Source organism: Plasmodium malariae (genome assembly GCF_900090045.1).
Source record: "Plasmodium malariae genome assembly, chromosome: 14".
In the NCBI taxonomy this organism is placed as follows: Eukaryota; Apicomplexa; class Aconoidasida; order Haemosporida; family Plasmodiidae; genus Plasmodium; species Plasmodium malariae.
In genome coordinates, this window is record NC_041788.1 from 2,321,744 (window position 1) to 2,339,515 (window position 17,772).

At 28.2% G+C, this 17,772-nt stretch overlaps 4 protein-coding genes across 4 annotated transcripts; 2 read left to right on the forward strand and 2 right to left on the reverse strand.

Moving 5' to 3' along the window:
• Positions 1-1,304: 1,304 nt before the first annotated feature.
• HAD2 (haloacid dehalogenase-like hydrolase, putative) lies at positions 1,305-2,189 on the forward strand (the record flags this gene model as incomplete). Its single annotated transcript, XM_029008184.1, has 1 exon — positions 1,305-2,189. One exon carries the CDS (start codon positions 1,305-1,307, stop codon positions 2,187-2,189), a length of 885 nt encoding a protein of 294 aa, XP_028864499.1.
• Positions 2,190-3,614: 1,425 nt separating this feature from the next.
• On the reverse strand, positions 3,615-7,320 carry PmUG01_14060700 (conserved Plasmodium protein, unknown function; the record flags this gene model as incomplete). Its single annotated transcript, XM_029008185.1, has 3 exons — positions 3,615-4,907; positions 5,360-6,538; positions 6,922-7,320. The coding sequence occupies 3 exons, from the start codon at positions 7,318-7,320 to the stop codon at positions 3,615-3,617; spliced, it is 2,871 nt and encodes a 956-aa protein (XP_028864500.1).
• A 1,444-nt stretch (positions 7,321-8,764) lies between these two features.
• PmUG01_14060800 (RAP protein, putative) lies at positions 8,765-13,036 on the forward strand (the record flags this gene model as incomplete). Its single annotated transcript, XM_029008186.1, has 1 exon — positions 8,765-13,036. One exon carries the CDS (start codon positions 8,765-8,767, stop codon positions 13,034-13,036), a length of 4,272 nt encoding a protein of 1,423 aa, XP_028864501.1.
• Positions 13,037-14,123: 1,087 nt separating this feature from the next.
• On the reverse strand, positions 14,124-15,316 carry PCNA2 (proliferating cell nuclear antigen 2, putative; the record flags this gene model as incomplete). Its single annotated transcript, XM_029008187.1, has 2 exons — positions 14,124-14,739; positions 15,138-15,316. The coding sequence occupies 2 exons, from the start codon at positions 15,314-15,316 to the stop codon at positions 14,124-14,126; spliced, it is 795 nt and encodes a 264-aa protein (XP_028864502.1).
• Between the last annotated feature and the right edge of the window lie 2,456 nt (positions 15,317-17,772).

Consider the following 17,772-nt stretch of genomic DNA (forward strand, 5'->3'; position numbering starts at 1 on the left):
TCATACTTTTGCTATTTCGTTATTATTATTTTTTTTTTTGTTTGGATTGCACGTGCTGGCAAAAAAAAAAAAAAAAAAAAATTTTACTGAAAAGTATTAAAGTTAACATCATACTTCTCATTTCTTTTGTTTTTCCTTTACTGTGTCTTCGCCTTTTTTTTTTTTTTTTTTTTTTTTCTTTTCCCTTTTTATACTTGACCATTTCATCCTTGAATATAACCACATATTATGGTATATTGTCGTATGAGGAATATGAATACATTTTTCCCCTAAGGGCGACGAAAGCATTTTAAATATATACTCAAATTATATGAAACGAAGAGGGAAAAGCACTTAACAGAAATAGTATAAATGCATATATAATTCTGTATTTGTATATAAATATATATACATCCCATATATATATATATACATATATATACATGTATATGTAAATGAATGTGCATGTTTTTTTAAGAATTTTTACAGTTTTTCTTTTCTTTATTGCCATTTGTTCTTTTCTTTTTATGCTTCACACTTTTCTTTTCTTTATTGCCATTTGTTCTTTTCTTTTTATGCTTTACACTTTTCTTTTCTTTTTATGCTTCACACTTTTCTTTTCTTTTTATGCTTCACACTTTTCTTTTCTTTTTATGCTTCACATTTTTCTTTTATTTTTATTTTACTTTTTTTGCTTTTTTTAATTTTTTTTTATTACTTCCTATTCTGTTTCATTTTATTTTTCTTCTTAAGCATTACTGCATTTTACCTTTGACTTTTTTTTTCCTTTATAGTAATGCAATAAGTTTAAAGATCTTGCTTCATCTTTCCCAAATAATTTGAAAAAAGGACCTTTAGTTTTTTTTTTTTCGAATCGGGAATTTCTTTTATCCCGTATGTAAATCATTTTTGCGTCCGCCGTCCATTCGTATTTGCCATCTTTTTTGCATTTTGCTTTTCTTATTTTATTTTCTTATTTTATTTTCTTATTTTATTTTCTTATTTTATTTTCTTAATTTATTTTCTTATTTTATTTTTGTTATTTTATTTTGTTATTTTATTTTCTTATTTTATTTATTTATTTATTTTAACCTCTTGCGCCTATACCTATTCATTCATTTTTTCCTTACAGGGTCAGAAATTTTTTATTTTTATTCCTATTTTGCTAGCTTTTTTATTCTCCCCATTTTTCGTTCTTTTTCCCATTTTTCGTTCTTTTTCCCATTTTTCGTAATTTTTCCCATTTTTCGCAATTTTTCCGCTTTCTTTATTTTTTCCACATTCGTTATTTCCCTCATTTTTTTTTTATTTTCATTGCGCAAAATATGGCTCCTGGGAAAAGTACGAGCACAAATGTGGAGGAAACATTAAAAGGAGCAGACATAAAATTACTGCTGATAGATTTTGATGGAACCTTATTTGTAGATAAGGACATTAAAGTTCCTCAGGAAAATATTGAAGCAATAAAAGAAGCGATTGAAAGAGGTTACATGGTTAGTATATGTACAGGACGATCAAAAGTTGGCATTTTAAGTGCATTTGGTGAGGAAAATTTAAAGAAAATGAATTTTTATGGTATGCCAGGTGTATATATAAATGGAACAATAGTATATGACCAGATAGGTTATACATTACTTGATGAAACAATAGAAACTGATATATATACAGAATTAATAACATATCTTGTTGAAAATAATTTAGTAAATCAAACCATTTTTCATAGAGGGGAGTCAAATTATGTTACAGAAGATAACAAATATGCTGATTTTTTACAAAAAATGTATAGTGAAAATAGAAGTATAATTATAAGACATAATGAAATGTTGAAGTATAGGACTATGAATAAACTTATGATAGTATTAGATCCATCTGAATCAAAAAGTGTAATAGAAAATTTAAAAAAAAAATTCGAAAATAAATTAACAATTTTTACAACATATAATGGGCATGCAGAAGTTACGAAACTAGGCCATGATAAATATACAGGTATTAATTATTTATTAAGACATTATAACATATCAAATGATCAAGTGTTAGTAGTTGGGGATGCAGAGAATGATATAGCTATGCTTTCGAATTTTAAATATTCCTTCGCTGTAGCAAACGCTACTGAGTCTGCAAAATCGTTAGCCAAGTGTGTGTTACCTTTATCCCATAGGGAGGGAGCTGTTGCTTATTTGTTAAAGAAAGTGTTCGAGTTGAAGAAATAGGAAAAACTTGATGTGGGTATACATCGGAGGTGTACGTATATGAGTAGTGTTAATAATTGGAGGAGGTAAAGGGGGGAGGGGGAAAATAAAAATTAAAAATAAAAAATTAAAAATAAAAAATTAAAAATTAAAAATAAAAAATTAAAAATTAAAAATAAAAAATTAAAAATTAAAAAATTAGTCGAGGGAAACAAGTCGAAGGAAACAAGTTCATTGGAATATTTAAAAAAAAAAAATATTGATATATATATATATATATATATATATATATATATATATATATATATATATATATATGTATGTATGCACTGTATATTAAATGTGAGACGCGTGTCCCGTTTATGTATCTGCCATTACGTGCCAACGTGGATGTTAGTTTTATGCATTTATGCAACATGTTTAACTGATTTTCTTAACTTCTTTTCTATCTCCTTTTTTTTTTTTTTTTTTTTCTTTCACTTTTTTGATATAATGTAATGTATTTTAATTACATTTTACTGTACAGGATAAAATACTTCAATTAAAATCATTCTGTACATGAGCTTTCATTCTTCCTTGAAAGCCCCTCATGGAAACACCTTATGTTATAATATATATATTATTATTAATTTTTATAATCTCTTATGTGCCCCTTTTTATTTTTATGCTCAATTTTTTTTTTTTTTTTGCTTTATTTTATTATTTATCATTTTTTTTTTAAATCAATGCACTTATAATTGTGCACTTATAAATGTGTCTTACATAAACATTGCAAGTTTGTCTTATTCAAGAAAATGATAATAAAAAGAAAAAATGCATATATATATATATATATATATATATGTGTATACTTTTTATGAACGAATAAAAAAAATTAGGAAAAGATTTATTACACTTATAAATGCAGCACTTTTTTAAGTTTCTTCAACTAGCTTAACCCATTTATCACAATTCTTTTATTCGTGAAATTCATGCAAAAAAAAAAAAAAAATAATAAAGGCGTAAATATGAGAACATATAAATAAGAGCATAAAAGTACATACATCACGAGATGAACAAAATATGTTCTCACATATATGTACAATTGCAATCATCGCAGTATTATAGAAGTGTGTACTCGCGCTTCGACATACCACGAAAATGCGAAAGTGAAACACTTACTTGTAAGTTCGGCAGGGGAAATTTCGCAGGATCCCGGTTGGCGTCGCTAGAAAAAAAAAAAAAAAAAAAAAAATATCTATATCTATCTATCTATCTATCTATCTATATATATATATATATATATATATATATATATATATATATATATATATATATGCACATATATATATACATATGGCAAAATATAGGGTAAAAACTGGCTTAAAATGTGGAAAAAATAAAGCAAAATGTAAAGAAGAAATTGGCTAAAAATTGGTTAAAAATGTGCAAATTTGGTGTATCCTCCTATGTACACGTGTCAATTTCGCTATATTCGCTCGTTGCTAAAACAGTATACATGATCCAGTTGTTCAGGGAAAGAAGCACTTGATTAAAAATGATATATTTATCAGGCGAGTCGAAATCATTTTCAATGGCTTGTAAAATAACAGAGATAGGGTAATCAACTAAATTGTAATTTCTTAAAAAATTTATAATTTTTAAATATTTCTTTGCACACAGAAAAAGGTGTATAGCCATTTCATATTCTTTCAATCTTAATGACATATCTAAACAGTACTGATATGCCCATGGATGTTCGGTTAATTTCCAGTAATGAAATAATCTCTTGGTTACTTCAATAGAATCAGAAATAACATAGAACTGTAATAACTGTCTTAAACAATTATCTTGTTTAAAGAAAATACATAAATCAAATATAAAAGTTTGCAGTATACGGTTAGGTATAATATTTAAATATAATAAAGACTTCATATACTCAAGTACATATATTAAAAATATGGGCATGTTATTTAACTCCGAATAATTCAATTTTAATTTATATTCATTCTTTATATCTTTATGTGGTTCTTTCTCTATGTCTTTTTGTTCAATGATACAATTAACGTTTTTCGTATATTCGACACTGCGGTTACGTGCGTTCTTATCACCTCCAATACCGATATCACCACTGCCGATATCACCATTTCCGATATTACCACTGCTGCCATCATCCTTAATGCCCTTTTTTCCGTTCGACGAGTTCCCATCTACTAATGCGCTATTTTTTTCATCCCCTCGAGTTTGATCCATTTCGCTTGAAATATTAAGGCCACTCCGTTTGTCATTCTCTTGTGATTTCTTTTTTATTTTATATTTTAGCATATACTTTTCGCCGGTCTCATTTTTGATATGTACGCTTTTTTTTTTATCTTTTTTGTTTTTCTCAAGTTCTCGAACATTCAAGGAAAAGTTAAATAATGTTTCTTTTTTATTAAGACTATATTTCTTTATCATAAAAGTATGAAATGCATCAGTAACAATATCTTTTTCTGTGATTAATGTTTTACCACCTAAATTCTTTAATAAACTTTCAAGTGGTTGAATGATCTTTCGATTTGTTTTTGTTACAGACATAGTGGTAATAGTATTACCTTTCTTTGCACACTGTTCAATCAATTTTCGGTAGTTAATATTTATTATGTTTACTATACTTAAAAAATCTTCTATTTGTATATCGTTTTCTAAGGCCAGGTAAAATATTTCCGTAATGCGGTTTTTGCAGTTGGGTCTCCTCAACAAAACATCCACCGAGGCATTCTACGAGTAGTCGAATTGGGGAAACATGAGCTCATGAATACAAATATATATATATATATATATATATATATATATATATATATATATATATATATATATGAGCGCAGTTAGCAAAGCACGCGAAATGATTAGCAGCATTATAGGCACTATCGCTGATATCAGCGTCAGCTTGCTGTGCTCGCCTTTGCACAGGAAAAAAAAATTAAAAAAATAAAGATAAAATAAACAATAATAAAATAATGAAGTAACGAAATAACGAAATAATGAAGTAACGAAATAATGAAATAACGAAATAACGAAATAACGAAATAACGAAATAACGAAATAACGAAATAACGAAATAACGAAATAACGAAATAACGACATAGTGATAGAGCTACATATGTACACATATACACATAGGTATGCCTCTTCTCGCCCCCTTTTCTATGTGTGCCTCCGTTCGGACTTACCAAATTCGAGAAATGCTGACAAATCTGCAGCATGAACACGTCATAATCCATATGCACCTTGTAGACGTTACCATATTGGTCATCAATTAACACATTAAACGGTTTGAAAGATATATGATTAAAATCAATTTGCGTTTTAAATGATTTGGGATATGTTAAATACGAAATGTTTATAGTGTGATTACTTTGATCATTTAAAATATTAAAGGAATTTGTTTTTTTTTTATATTTCACATCAAATATATATACTTTTTCATTTGAATAATTAAAGACAAGAAATAAATTGTCAATGGAAAAAGTGTCAACAATACCATTATAAAACAAATCAAGAACGTAATCAAAATATAAGGTAGATGATAAACAACGAAATGATATCCTCCCAATTCGAAAATCTTTATGAATACAATATGTTTCCTCATATAGAGTAATAATTTGAATATCACTTTTATTTATCACATCTGTCTTTAATATATTTAATTCAATTTTTGGTAATTTGATTGCATTATTATTACTTAATAAATATGGTAAAATAACATGATTTTTATTATATGACAATAAAGCAATATATGAACTATTCTCATCATACCAACAATATTTCGATTTGATAAAATGTTTTTTCAAAGGGGTTATAATTAAATTATCATAGGATATTTTAAAAATTTCAATCGAATTATCTGTTACTACTACAAAATCTGATGAACTTAAATTTTCAATTTTTTCTTTCCAAATTGTGTTATTATTATTATTATTACTACTACTGTAATTAGTATTATTAATACTATAATTATTATTATTACTACTATAATTATTATTATTACTACTATAATTATTATTATTACTACTATAATTATTATTATTATAATTATTATTCAACCAAAACAAACCTAATATTTCGTATTCATTCAATTTATTTATTTCCACGTTCAGATAAATATTATGATTATTTAATATATCTGATATTTCAATTCTGTTCGGGTTAATACAATAGTAAAGAAAAAAACTTCCATTAATAGAGAAACAAATGTGCTCACACAAGTCTTTGTCGAATTTTACATATACTCCTTTGTAATTCTCTTTATTTTTTTTTATATCAGTAACAAGTAACGCTTTTGTAGACACGTTCTGATGTATTATGAAATCGTTTACTTTATCGTAAAAAATGCGGTCACTGCTGGACACCTGCAAGGAGCAACAAAAAGAGGTGAAATATTTAGCATAAAATGAACGAGTAAAAGGTTGAGCGAATAGATGAGGACGTAAGGTGTACAACGAGTTAGGAATATGCACGAAACCTTATTTATCATGCAGATAGCGATAAAAATGATAAATGCATTTTTTTTTTTTTTTTTTTCTCTAATTTTTCTCATTTTTCTTAGTTTCCTTATTTTCTGTATCTGCCATCTTATTAAGATAACACCAACTACACTTTAACAGAACAACGTTATTTGCACGTTAATTCTGTCAAAATGGCAAAATCTTTTGTTTAGTTTTGTTGAGCCCTTTTTTTGTTTTGTTGCGCCCTTTTTTGTCTTGTTTTGTCCATTTCTGTTTTATTATTTTACCTCCCACTGATATATCGGTTCAGATATATATGCAGGCGAATATGCCGAAACCGCTGTGTTTTTTTTGTTCCTTTTTATGACCTTTTTGGTATGTGTCCCCAATCCGTGTACTGGCTTTTCTTCATTCCATTCTTCCTCCCTTTCTTCACTTTCTCTTTTGCTCTTTTCTTCCCCTTTGCCATCTTCTTGTTCTTTTTCCTTTTTGTTCTTTTTGTCCATTTTGTCCTTTTCGTCCTTTTCGTCCATTTCGTCCTTTTCGTCCATTTCGTCCTTTTCGTCCATTTCGTCCATTTCGTCCATTTCGTTCGGTTTTGTTTTGTCTTTTTCCAAATTAGTTAGCTTAATTAAAGAGTCTTCCTCTTTCTCAATTGGGTGTGCTCTTGGGTTTTGCGTATTCATCATTTGACCCGTTCACAACTCTGTTTTTGCCATATAAATGAAAAAATAAACGAATGAATACGCGAATGCACAAGCGAATTTATAAATGCACATGTATATCAGTGTGTACACAAGTATGTATATCACTATGGGCGTCAATATGTGTACATAAGTATGCGTATGCGCACAAATATATATATATATATATATATATATACTAGCACACGATGATTGTACTTGTCGGCAGGCAAAATTATTCATAGGAACCAGATTTTTTGAGATATTTTGTTTATTCATTTATTTATTTATTATGTAATATCTGTCATATAATATTTATTGTACAATATTTATTGTGTAATATTTATCATATAATATTTATTGCACAATATTTATTGTGCAATATTTATTGTATAATATGTATTGTATAATATTTAATGTATAATATTTATTGTGTAATATTTATTGTACAATATTCATTATTTATTGTTCATTATTTTATTTTTTAACCCTTCTGTCAATTTGTGTTATCATTTTATCTTAACATTTCGCTGTGGGGCGAAAGGGCTTTAAATTATTTGCTGCTTTTTTAAAACTTCCCAGAGCTCGAATTTTTTGTTGCACTCGCTGTTTAACTTGTTGCAGTATTTTTATTTATTTTATGTAGTGTATTTTATATATTTTATTGTATTTGTTATATTTTGTATATTTTTTGTTGTGTATATTTTTTTTTTTTTTTTTTTTTTTTTAAATTAATTTAGAGAAGTAAATTATACTTTGAGAATTTTTGAGGATTAACCAATTTTTGAATTGAAACATGTATGTATGGTTTTATATATGCGCAGAATGAATGAAGGTTTGATACCAGTCACGCAAGGGAAAAGGAAAATTATTCGTTTATGCACATATATATGCATCTATTTGGCTAGCATGTACAACACTGAATAAGCAGCACCGCACACGCGTAATGTACGTAATAGTGGGAATACATATATAAAGGCAAACGAGAAGAAGAATTGGAGAGCGAACTGACGAATTGACAAATTCGCAAAATGTTGATATGACAAACAAGCCCTGTGCACCCTCATTTTGGAAAAACAGCTTCTCCTATTTTTCTAAACTTCTCGTACATCTGTTGTCATGTACATTTTGGTTAAAAATGTTCAGAACTGCTACGAATAAGTGGAGCTCAACTTTTATTCCAAGTAATGTAAGGGTCCATAGGGGTTATGTAAAGGCCCTTACATGGCAAAGAAATGAAAAAAAAATACAACGAGGACAGGACAGCATACATTTGTGCTAACATATAATTTTGCCATGTAAAGGTATACGGCCGTGTGCACGTATATGTATATGCCCATGTGCACGTATATGTATGCTCATACTTACACGCGCGTGTAAAGCCCCTTTGTCAAGAACAAAAGGAACGAAAAAAAATGACTAGTTAAAAACGATGTTTCAGAGGAGCATGTATTCACTGTGTTTTCATCACTGCGCCACAGAGAGCGTAAAAAACTTAAGCTGTGTTATGTACCAAGTAAAGATAGTAATTAAAAAAAAGATAGGTGTGCAATTCTCTTCTAGCAATACGCGATATCGAAAAATAACTGTAATACCTTTTGACCGAAATGAGTTGAAGCTGCACTACAAGAACATCCCTTTTGATATAGAGGACTTAGATAAGAAAAGTAAAAGTGAAATATTACACATATATAAAATAATTCGAAACCAAGATGAATTAAATAAACTACCAAGTGATTTTGTAGATAATTTATTTGAGTGCACAAGAAAGTTTGTTCGTTGTTTCTTACCATATGAATTTATAAAAATATACAAGACGTTAAATATAATAAAAAAAAAAGACAAAGTATTAAATTTATTGTTACATCAACAAATAAAAAGAATTTATAAAAGTTTTGATATCACAAGCATTAGTAAATTGTTTCAGATATACATTTTTACAAAGTCCAAACCCATATATTTAATAAAAAAATTAACAGAAAATTTTTTGAATAGTAACATTAATGAGTGCAAGCCATGGAATATAAGAGAAATTATTTCCATTTTTTCTTATTTTAACATTCATTCGAAAGAACATATTGATAAAATTTATAAAAAATGTATCCCTGTAATAGCGGAAAATATAAGGGCTTATACCCCAAAAGACTGTACAATAATTTTTTATAGTTGTGTAAAAATGAACAGGCAAGGTAATATTCTCACCAATGCTGTAGCAAAAAATGTAATTTTAAAAATTAAAAATTATGAATTTCATCAGCTCGCAATTATATTGAATTGTTTTTCAAAAATTGGAGAAAAAAATAATAAATTGTGCAAAATTATATGTGACAAAATTAAAGAAAAAATGAAATTGCAAAGGAATTCGACATATTCGACAAATTTGGTTAATTTGACCGGTTTGACGAATTTTCAAATTTGTGATTACACTGCTGACGGTGTGAAAAATTATGAAGAGGTCAGGAAAAACGGCACCGTTATGGGAAGCGTTTCGCTAAAAGAGGACGAAGCGATTATTGGAAGCAGTCTTGTTAAATGTGTAGACAGGTCATCAGATAGTTTATGTCATAGTGGGGTAACCGAAATAGGCAATGAAGACAAGGTAGAAAAGGAAGAACAAGTGCCCCATTTGGGAAAAAATAAAAACGTACAGAAGATAGTAGAAAAAAAAAAAAAAAATAATAATTTTGAGATGAAAAATAACCAGATGACTAATATAGAACAAGGACAAATATTAAAACCGAAAGACGTTTCGATAATATTGAATTCTTTGATAAAACTAGAATATTATGATAATGAAACATTTAACTGTTTAATTCCATTTATAATAAATAATGTATCGAAATTTTCCGTTCAATCTTTAAGTAATTTAGTTTATTCCTTTTCAAAAATTCAAATAAACAACAACTTGATGCTAGATAAAATTATTAACGAGTCAGCTATGAAAATACAAAAATTTAAAAATATCGAAATGAGTAACTTAGCTAATTCGTTGGTAAGGTTAAATAGGAAGGACAAAACTTTATTTACATATATCATTGACGAGTTTTTGTATAGAGCAACCATTGGAACAAAATTTAAAAATTACAAATTCGACGTTTTGTCATTGCAGCAGTTGGCATATTCGTTCAGTAGGGTGGGGCTACAGGACCACAAGGTGTACATCGTTTTGTACAGGCTGTTGGTGAGAAGGGTTAACGAGTCCAAAAAGGAAGCGGAAAAAGAAGCAAAAATGGAAGTAAAAATGGGGGGGACGATTATGCCAAAAAGAAAAATTGCAGAGAATGCGCTTGTACCACAATCTACAACGGAAGGTGTACAAAAAAAATGGTCATATAAGTTAACCAGTTGCAGTACTTCTACCATTAGGTCTGTTATTCAAGGAAGAAAAGAGAGCAAAGAAGCAGTTATAAAGACGCAGAGACAGGTACAGGCGCAGAAGAATGCTTCAAGAGAAAACCATTTTGATTTTTTTTGTCTGTCAAGTTTTGTACACTCGTATGGAAAGGCAAGAATTCAGTATAAACAATTTTCTCATTTTATTAGTTACATAATAAGGAAAAAAAAAAGAAACAACGAAATTGTTTCTAATGAATCATTAACTAATTTAATATACGGTTTAGTAAAATTACAATTTAAAGATAAAAAGGTCTATAAATTATTGTTAAAGGAATGTACAGAAAGAATAGACACGATTAAAACTTTTCAAATAATATTATTATTTTATTCGTTTAGTAAATTAAAAATGTACTCATACAAATTTGTTAAGAAATCTCTTCAAACATTGAGTAGAAATATTCATCATTTGAGTTTGTCTGATTTATCATTAACATGCTATTCTCTCTCGAACTTCTTATATAGGGATATTATATTTTTATTTAAAGCTCATAAAATGGTTTTACTAAATAATAGTAACGATATTAATAAAACCCATGTATGTCAACTTTTTAATTCATTTACAAAATTGTGTTTTTATCATAAACCCTTTTATGATTTTATTTTTCAAAAAATTATTTCCTTTATACATGAATTTAATGAAAAGGAATTAACGAATATCGTATTCTCCTTCATATACTACTTTCACATGAACAAGCTGTACCTTGATCAGGAACAAGAGAAAAAAGTTGCACATGTGGGGGAGTCGTCCACTGGGTCCATTACTATGGTCAGATATAGCAAGGATAGCACGGACGATGATAAACACCAAGACGATTGCGCGGATGATGGGAATGCTTCGAAAATGGGGTGTATCAAGATGGAAGGTGCCAAGATGGAGGGTGTCAAATTGTTGGGTGCCAGATTGCCCGAAGGGAGGAGCGAAAATTTTTGCCTGACCGGACAAGGTAAAAATAACGCAAAAATTATGAACGTTCATGCGATTTTGAAGAATTCAATTTCTAATTATAAGGTAAATGGTGAACCTATCGAAAGGAAGAATAAAAAAGAGGACAATTCAATAAAAGAAGAAATACTCGAAGAACGTTTTAAAAATGAGTTAAATTTATTTTTTAATTTAGTTTACATTTTAAGTGAAAAGTATCGACAGAAAATATCATTAATTAGTATATACCAGTTACAAATAGTAGACTTATATTTAAGAGCATTTTTTTCGAATTATTTTAAATTTCCCATTTATTTAAAAGTGTTTTTTCTTAAATGTAGAAATGTAAAGTTCAAAATAGATGATTATATAATATTATCATCAAAAACGCATAGAAACATTTCAAGATATTTTAACTTAGTTGGAATAAAGCATAGGAGTGAAGTACAGTTCGGACCTTTCCAACTAGACATTGTTGTTGATTTTTTACAACACAATAAGGCATACACATATAATAACATTAGTTTTGATGAAGAAACAAATACCTCCAATGGTGGGAAGATGAACTTATTTTGTGAAAGCAAAAGGGGGGAGAAGCAGGCAGACATAGATAATGGTAAAGTACAGTATAACCAGCAGGGGGGCATATATAATGATCGAGCACAACGTAATCAAGTTGCAGTGAAATTATTGAATAAAAAAATTTTAATAGAAGTAGATGGTATAGCTCATTTTTACAAAGAAAGCTATAGTAGAACTATGAATTCTATTATAAAAGATTTTATATTAAAAAAGTTCGGGTGGTATATTATACATATTCCTTATCAAGAATGGAATCAATGTTTTAATTTTAAAAAAAAGCTACAATACTCAGTGCAAATATTAAAGCACATTTTGGACGTGGACAGGGGGGATACAAATGTAAAGGGTGGGTTGAATGTAGTCATAAACAAGAATGATGTGCAGCGGGGAGGGAAAGAAGAACTGCAGGGAAAGCAGGATGAGTACTCTGATGAAGCGTGCCAGGAATCCCATTCAACCAAATTAATACATAAAAGAGCATTAAACAGAAATATATATGAAGAGATGGGGAACAATCAAAATGAAAAACATATAAACACGCCCGGTACGACCATGGATGAAGCAAATGAAAAGTCATTACCTGACTTTTACACAATAAGCGAAGAAGCTATATTTTTTAATCAAATAAAAAATAGGAATAAGCATCAACAAGATATTATGAAAAGGCTCAGACAGTCTACAAAGCTCCAGTATAACTACAATATTTCGTGTCGTACTGACTTATCTTCGAAAAAGGATCAAACGGAAAATAGCACTTCGAATTTATTATCGACAGGTGTGGACCAGGGAAGTACGTATGATCAGGATGGAAAAATATAAACAAAAAAGTAGGAAAATATAAATAAAAAAAAAAAATGAATTTCCCGATTGAAATTTTCTCATTTGACATTTGTTTTTTTATCATATATTAGCTATTTAATAATCTCATCTTTGCGCAATTTCATGAATGATTAAATCACTCGTTCGTTATTATTACTATGGTTACTGTTTAATCTTTTTTTTTTATCTTAAAATATTTTTTTTTTAATCTTTAAATTTTATTTTTTTATTATTTTAATTTTATTTTTAAAAATTCTTTTAAATTTTTTCTAATTTTTTAATTTTTAATTCAATTTTTATTTTATTTTTTTTACATTTGTTCCATTTTTTGCACATTTTAATTTGTGCTTTTCCCTGCAACGGATTTGTAGCACCCATAACACCAGTTTTGCACGAATTTTAAATTTGCATTTTTTAAAGACAAAATTATTGCAAGTTGCGTTATTAAAAGATCATCACGAGGAAATGTAACATACTCAGATAAGCACATGTGCATATATGTGTATACATGTATATACATACTACATACTTGTACGTACTCGTACATATGCATACTTATACGTATACGTACATATACACACGTACGCATGTTAATTACATAGTGGACAAATGTAAAAAAAAAAAAAAGAATCATGTATAGCCAAAAATTGGGGGTTATAATATTGCAAGGGGATATTAATTTTTTACTTATCGAAAATAAAAATTTGCACGTAATATACGTACTCTCATTTAGGATATGAAAAAAAAAAAAAAAAAAAAAAAAAAATATGGGCTATAAATCATAAGAAGTAGCTTGATTAAATATGTAAACAGTCATGCACGTTTCCATATTCACATGTTTGTGGTTTGGTGTGTATGTGTATGGGTGTGTATGTATATTTGTATATAATAAAAAAAATTCCAATTGTGAATAATTGAAAAGCTCACTTTCTCCCTTTTTACGCGCGAATGTTATGTTTCTATGGAGTAAGTGCAGGAAACGCTTTTTTTTTTTTTTACTTTAACTTCGACTTCTACGCGCACTTAGACCTCCACTTCGATCTCTACTTGGACCTCTACTTATACTACTACCCCCCTTTCCGCAGTACTAGTACTCGCCAATTTTGGGGGCTAGGAAAAAGGTCAAGTGAGAGTTGTCTTGTAGCTCTGTTAGTTGCTGTTTGAAGTTAAATTTAATAGACACTGGAATGTTAGGAGAGAGTGAAATTAAAACTTCATCAGATAAAGAAGATGCTCTTGAAAACATAACCAAATATCTTGTTGCAAATTCTTGAGAAACAGATTTAGAACAAGTAATTGATATATCTGTCATATCATTTGTAAATTGTTTTGTTACCTTTATATCTGATCCAGTTGTACTTAATATCATCGTATCTTTTTTCATAGATATAGATACATTATCACCAATTGAATTTAAATATTTTGTAAATTCTTGAAATTTTTTTGATTTCATTGTACATTGACAATGATACTCAGATTGTGGTATCTCTAAATGTTCTTTTTGTGTGTTTATAAGTTTGACTTGTATTTCTAACGAATCCTCAGTATTTGACTGTTCCTCTTCATCAATTATGCCAATATTCAAAACAGCATCATTATCGCTGTCTTCTTTAAATAAAAACACAGTTGATTTCTCCTTTATTACTGATAATATTTTTAACATGAAATTTATGCTTATCCCTAGTACACAGTTCTTATCACACCTGCCATGAGGAGGTAGGAGCAGCGAAAGGAAAACCAATGAAAAGAAAAGTAAACGAATGAAAAGAAAAGTAAACGAATGAAAAGAAAAGTAAACGAATGAAAAGAAAAGTAAACGAATGAAAAGAAATGAAAACTAATAAAAACTAATAAAAACACGTGGTAGACATAATTACAGGAACACGAGACGACGGGTCATTGAGCAGAATATCGCATGAACAGTAGGTCACATTAACACGTAAGTACATGAACGGTACGGCGAACAAGCAGACGGTTATGCAGACGGTTATGCAGACGGTTATGCAGACGGTTATGCAGACGGTTATGTAGACAGTTATGCAAACGAATGTGCAAATTTGTGCCAACTCAACTGCATTTGCTATTTCTTAACATGACTAACCTGTAGTGCTGAAAGAAGTCAGACATGATATTCAAATCGACCAAAGATACATGACTGCAGTCCATGGACTGCATTTTAATTCCGTTTTCATCACATTCCAAATTAACTTCAGTACATATATCTTTTAACGTTTCAAAGAGCTTTTTAAAAAATTGCCCATCTATTCTGCACTCAAACATTTTGCCTACTATTTTTTTTTAAGTAATTCTCAATATATTTTTGTCCTTTTCCTTCTGATACGCGCAAATATACACGCATATGCACACATGTATATACGTATATATAAATATATATATATATTTATATATATTTATATATATTTATAAATATTTATATATATCTATATATATATATATATATATATGCATATGTATATACGTGACTGTGTAACTGTGCTAGTGTGCACGCGTGTGTGATAAGGAGCTTCCCTTTTTAAGCAAATTCTTATGTTATGAAGATAGTATTTCTCTGGTAAGGGAGCTTAGTACAAATGCAAATATAAGGATGTATATGTATGAATACTTGTATATGCATATGTATGCACGGATGTACACGCGCTTTTGTCTGCACTTATGTACATATATGCGATGTATCAATAAATGTACGCGCAAAAAAAAAAAAAAGAATAAAAAAGGGTTTACTAATAAAAAAGAAGCACATCAAACATAGGAAGCATACTATATACATTGCTCTATTTCGAAGAGGACGATGTTAAAAACAATTATGCTATTAATTCATATTAATAATTATCAAAATGAGAAAAGAAGGTATGTAATGAAAAAAGTAAAATTAAATCATATTTATTTTATATATATATATATATATTTCAACTATTTTTTTAAAAACATTAAAAAAAAAAAAAATTATTATATTTTCATTTTGGTAGTGAAAATACACATATATATGTATATATATATATATATATATATATATTAATTCTCTCACTAATTTGATACATTAAAAAAAAAGAAAATTAAGAGAAAAAAATCAGGAAAAAAAAAAAAAAAAAAAAAATACGTATTTCTCATATTCTATACAATTTATAAAATTATTCAAAATAGGGATGATGTGGGGAAAAGTTTTCAATGATTAAATAGCTACTTTCAATGAAATAGGGGTCCTAAGGGATGTACATGCCATACGTAAACATACGTACATATATGTATGTAAACATATATATATATATATATATATATGTACGCGTATGTATACTTATTTACCTTATGTATTCCCATTTTTCAAATATATCTTTTTATTTTTCTATCATGGCAAAGTAAATGTGTAATGATATAAATAATTTTTTAACGTAATAGCCCTTAAAATTTTGCTAAAACACATTTAAAATAATGTCTAAGTATTATGAAAAACATCTTTCGTTATACTGTAACTAACAGTTAGAAGAGAAAAAAAAAAAAAAAAAAAAATCGAAGCTACACACAAAGATTATATGATAATATATGTGATTTTATATAGAGGTAAATGCGTATGAGAACAAGAATAAAATAAAAAAAAAAAAATGTTGAAAAACTAATGGCATATATGGAATACTGAATGAGGAATAATTAATAACGAATAATACATATTCGGATTACACATAATTTCTTGTTTTATTTTTTTTTCTCTTAGTTAAACGTTGCTATAAATATGTGCTCAGGGATACATTTATTTCAAAACGTGGTTAGCATAACAAAATAGGAGCTAATAGGAAGAAAAAAAGAAGAAAAAAAAAAAAGGAAACACTGAAATATTTAAAAAGATATAAGATTCTTCGTAGTGTTATAAATTTTTCTCTATTTCAATGTAGAGTAAAATATGTTCCAGCCCCCTTTAGTTCCTAAGACAGTTTTTTCTTATTTTAGTAATTTTGGGAAAAAATAATAGGCAAAAAATAAGCGAAAAATGGGAAAAAAAATTGCTAAAAATATTAACTTACCCTGAATGTAACACCTTGCACAATTTACATACATATGTATTATGTTTGACTTTTCCTTTAAATGGACATGTAAGACGCTCGTTTGATATATCATGATATTATCAGGCTAATGTATTCCATTTCACATCATACATACTGCAATGTATTGTATCATTTGTACATTTAAAACTATTCTTAATTTTATTGGTCTTTAAATACCTTCCATTATGAACAAAACAGTATGTGTAGTCTTATTTGTCATAAAATTTCTATTGCTCACATTATTTTTGTGCAATAATTTTTTTTTTTTTTTTTATATATATTCACCATAATTGCGAAATGTGAAATGTGTTAAAAAAAAAAAAAAAGGAAATAAAGAAAAAATATAGAACGTATAACGTATAACATGGAACGTAGAACAAGCAAAAATATACTTGAACACTGTTCCTGCATGTACAAAATAAACGAAATCGTATGGCTGCAAATACTTTGAATGGGACCCTCTTGAAATGTCCATATGTATATATATATGTACGTATGAGTATATATATTCCAGTAGGTAGAAACATACATACGTACATGCGTATATACATATGCGCTTCTCTCTCTATATATATATATATATTTATTTATTTACTTATTTACAAATTCATGATGGTTAGACACGTTCACTACGCTTCGCTCAAGCCCTCCGACTAAGTTTGTCCTTCTACTTCCAGCAAG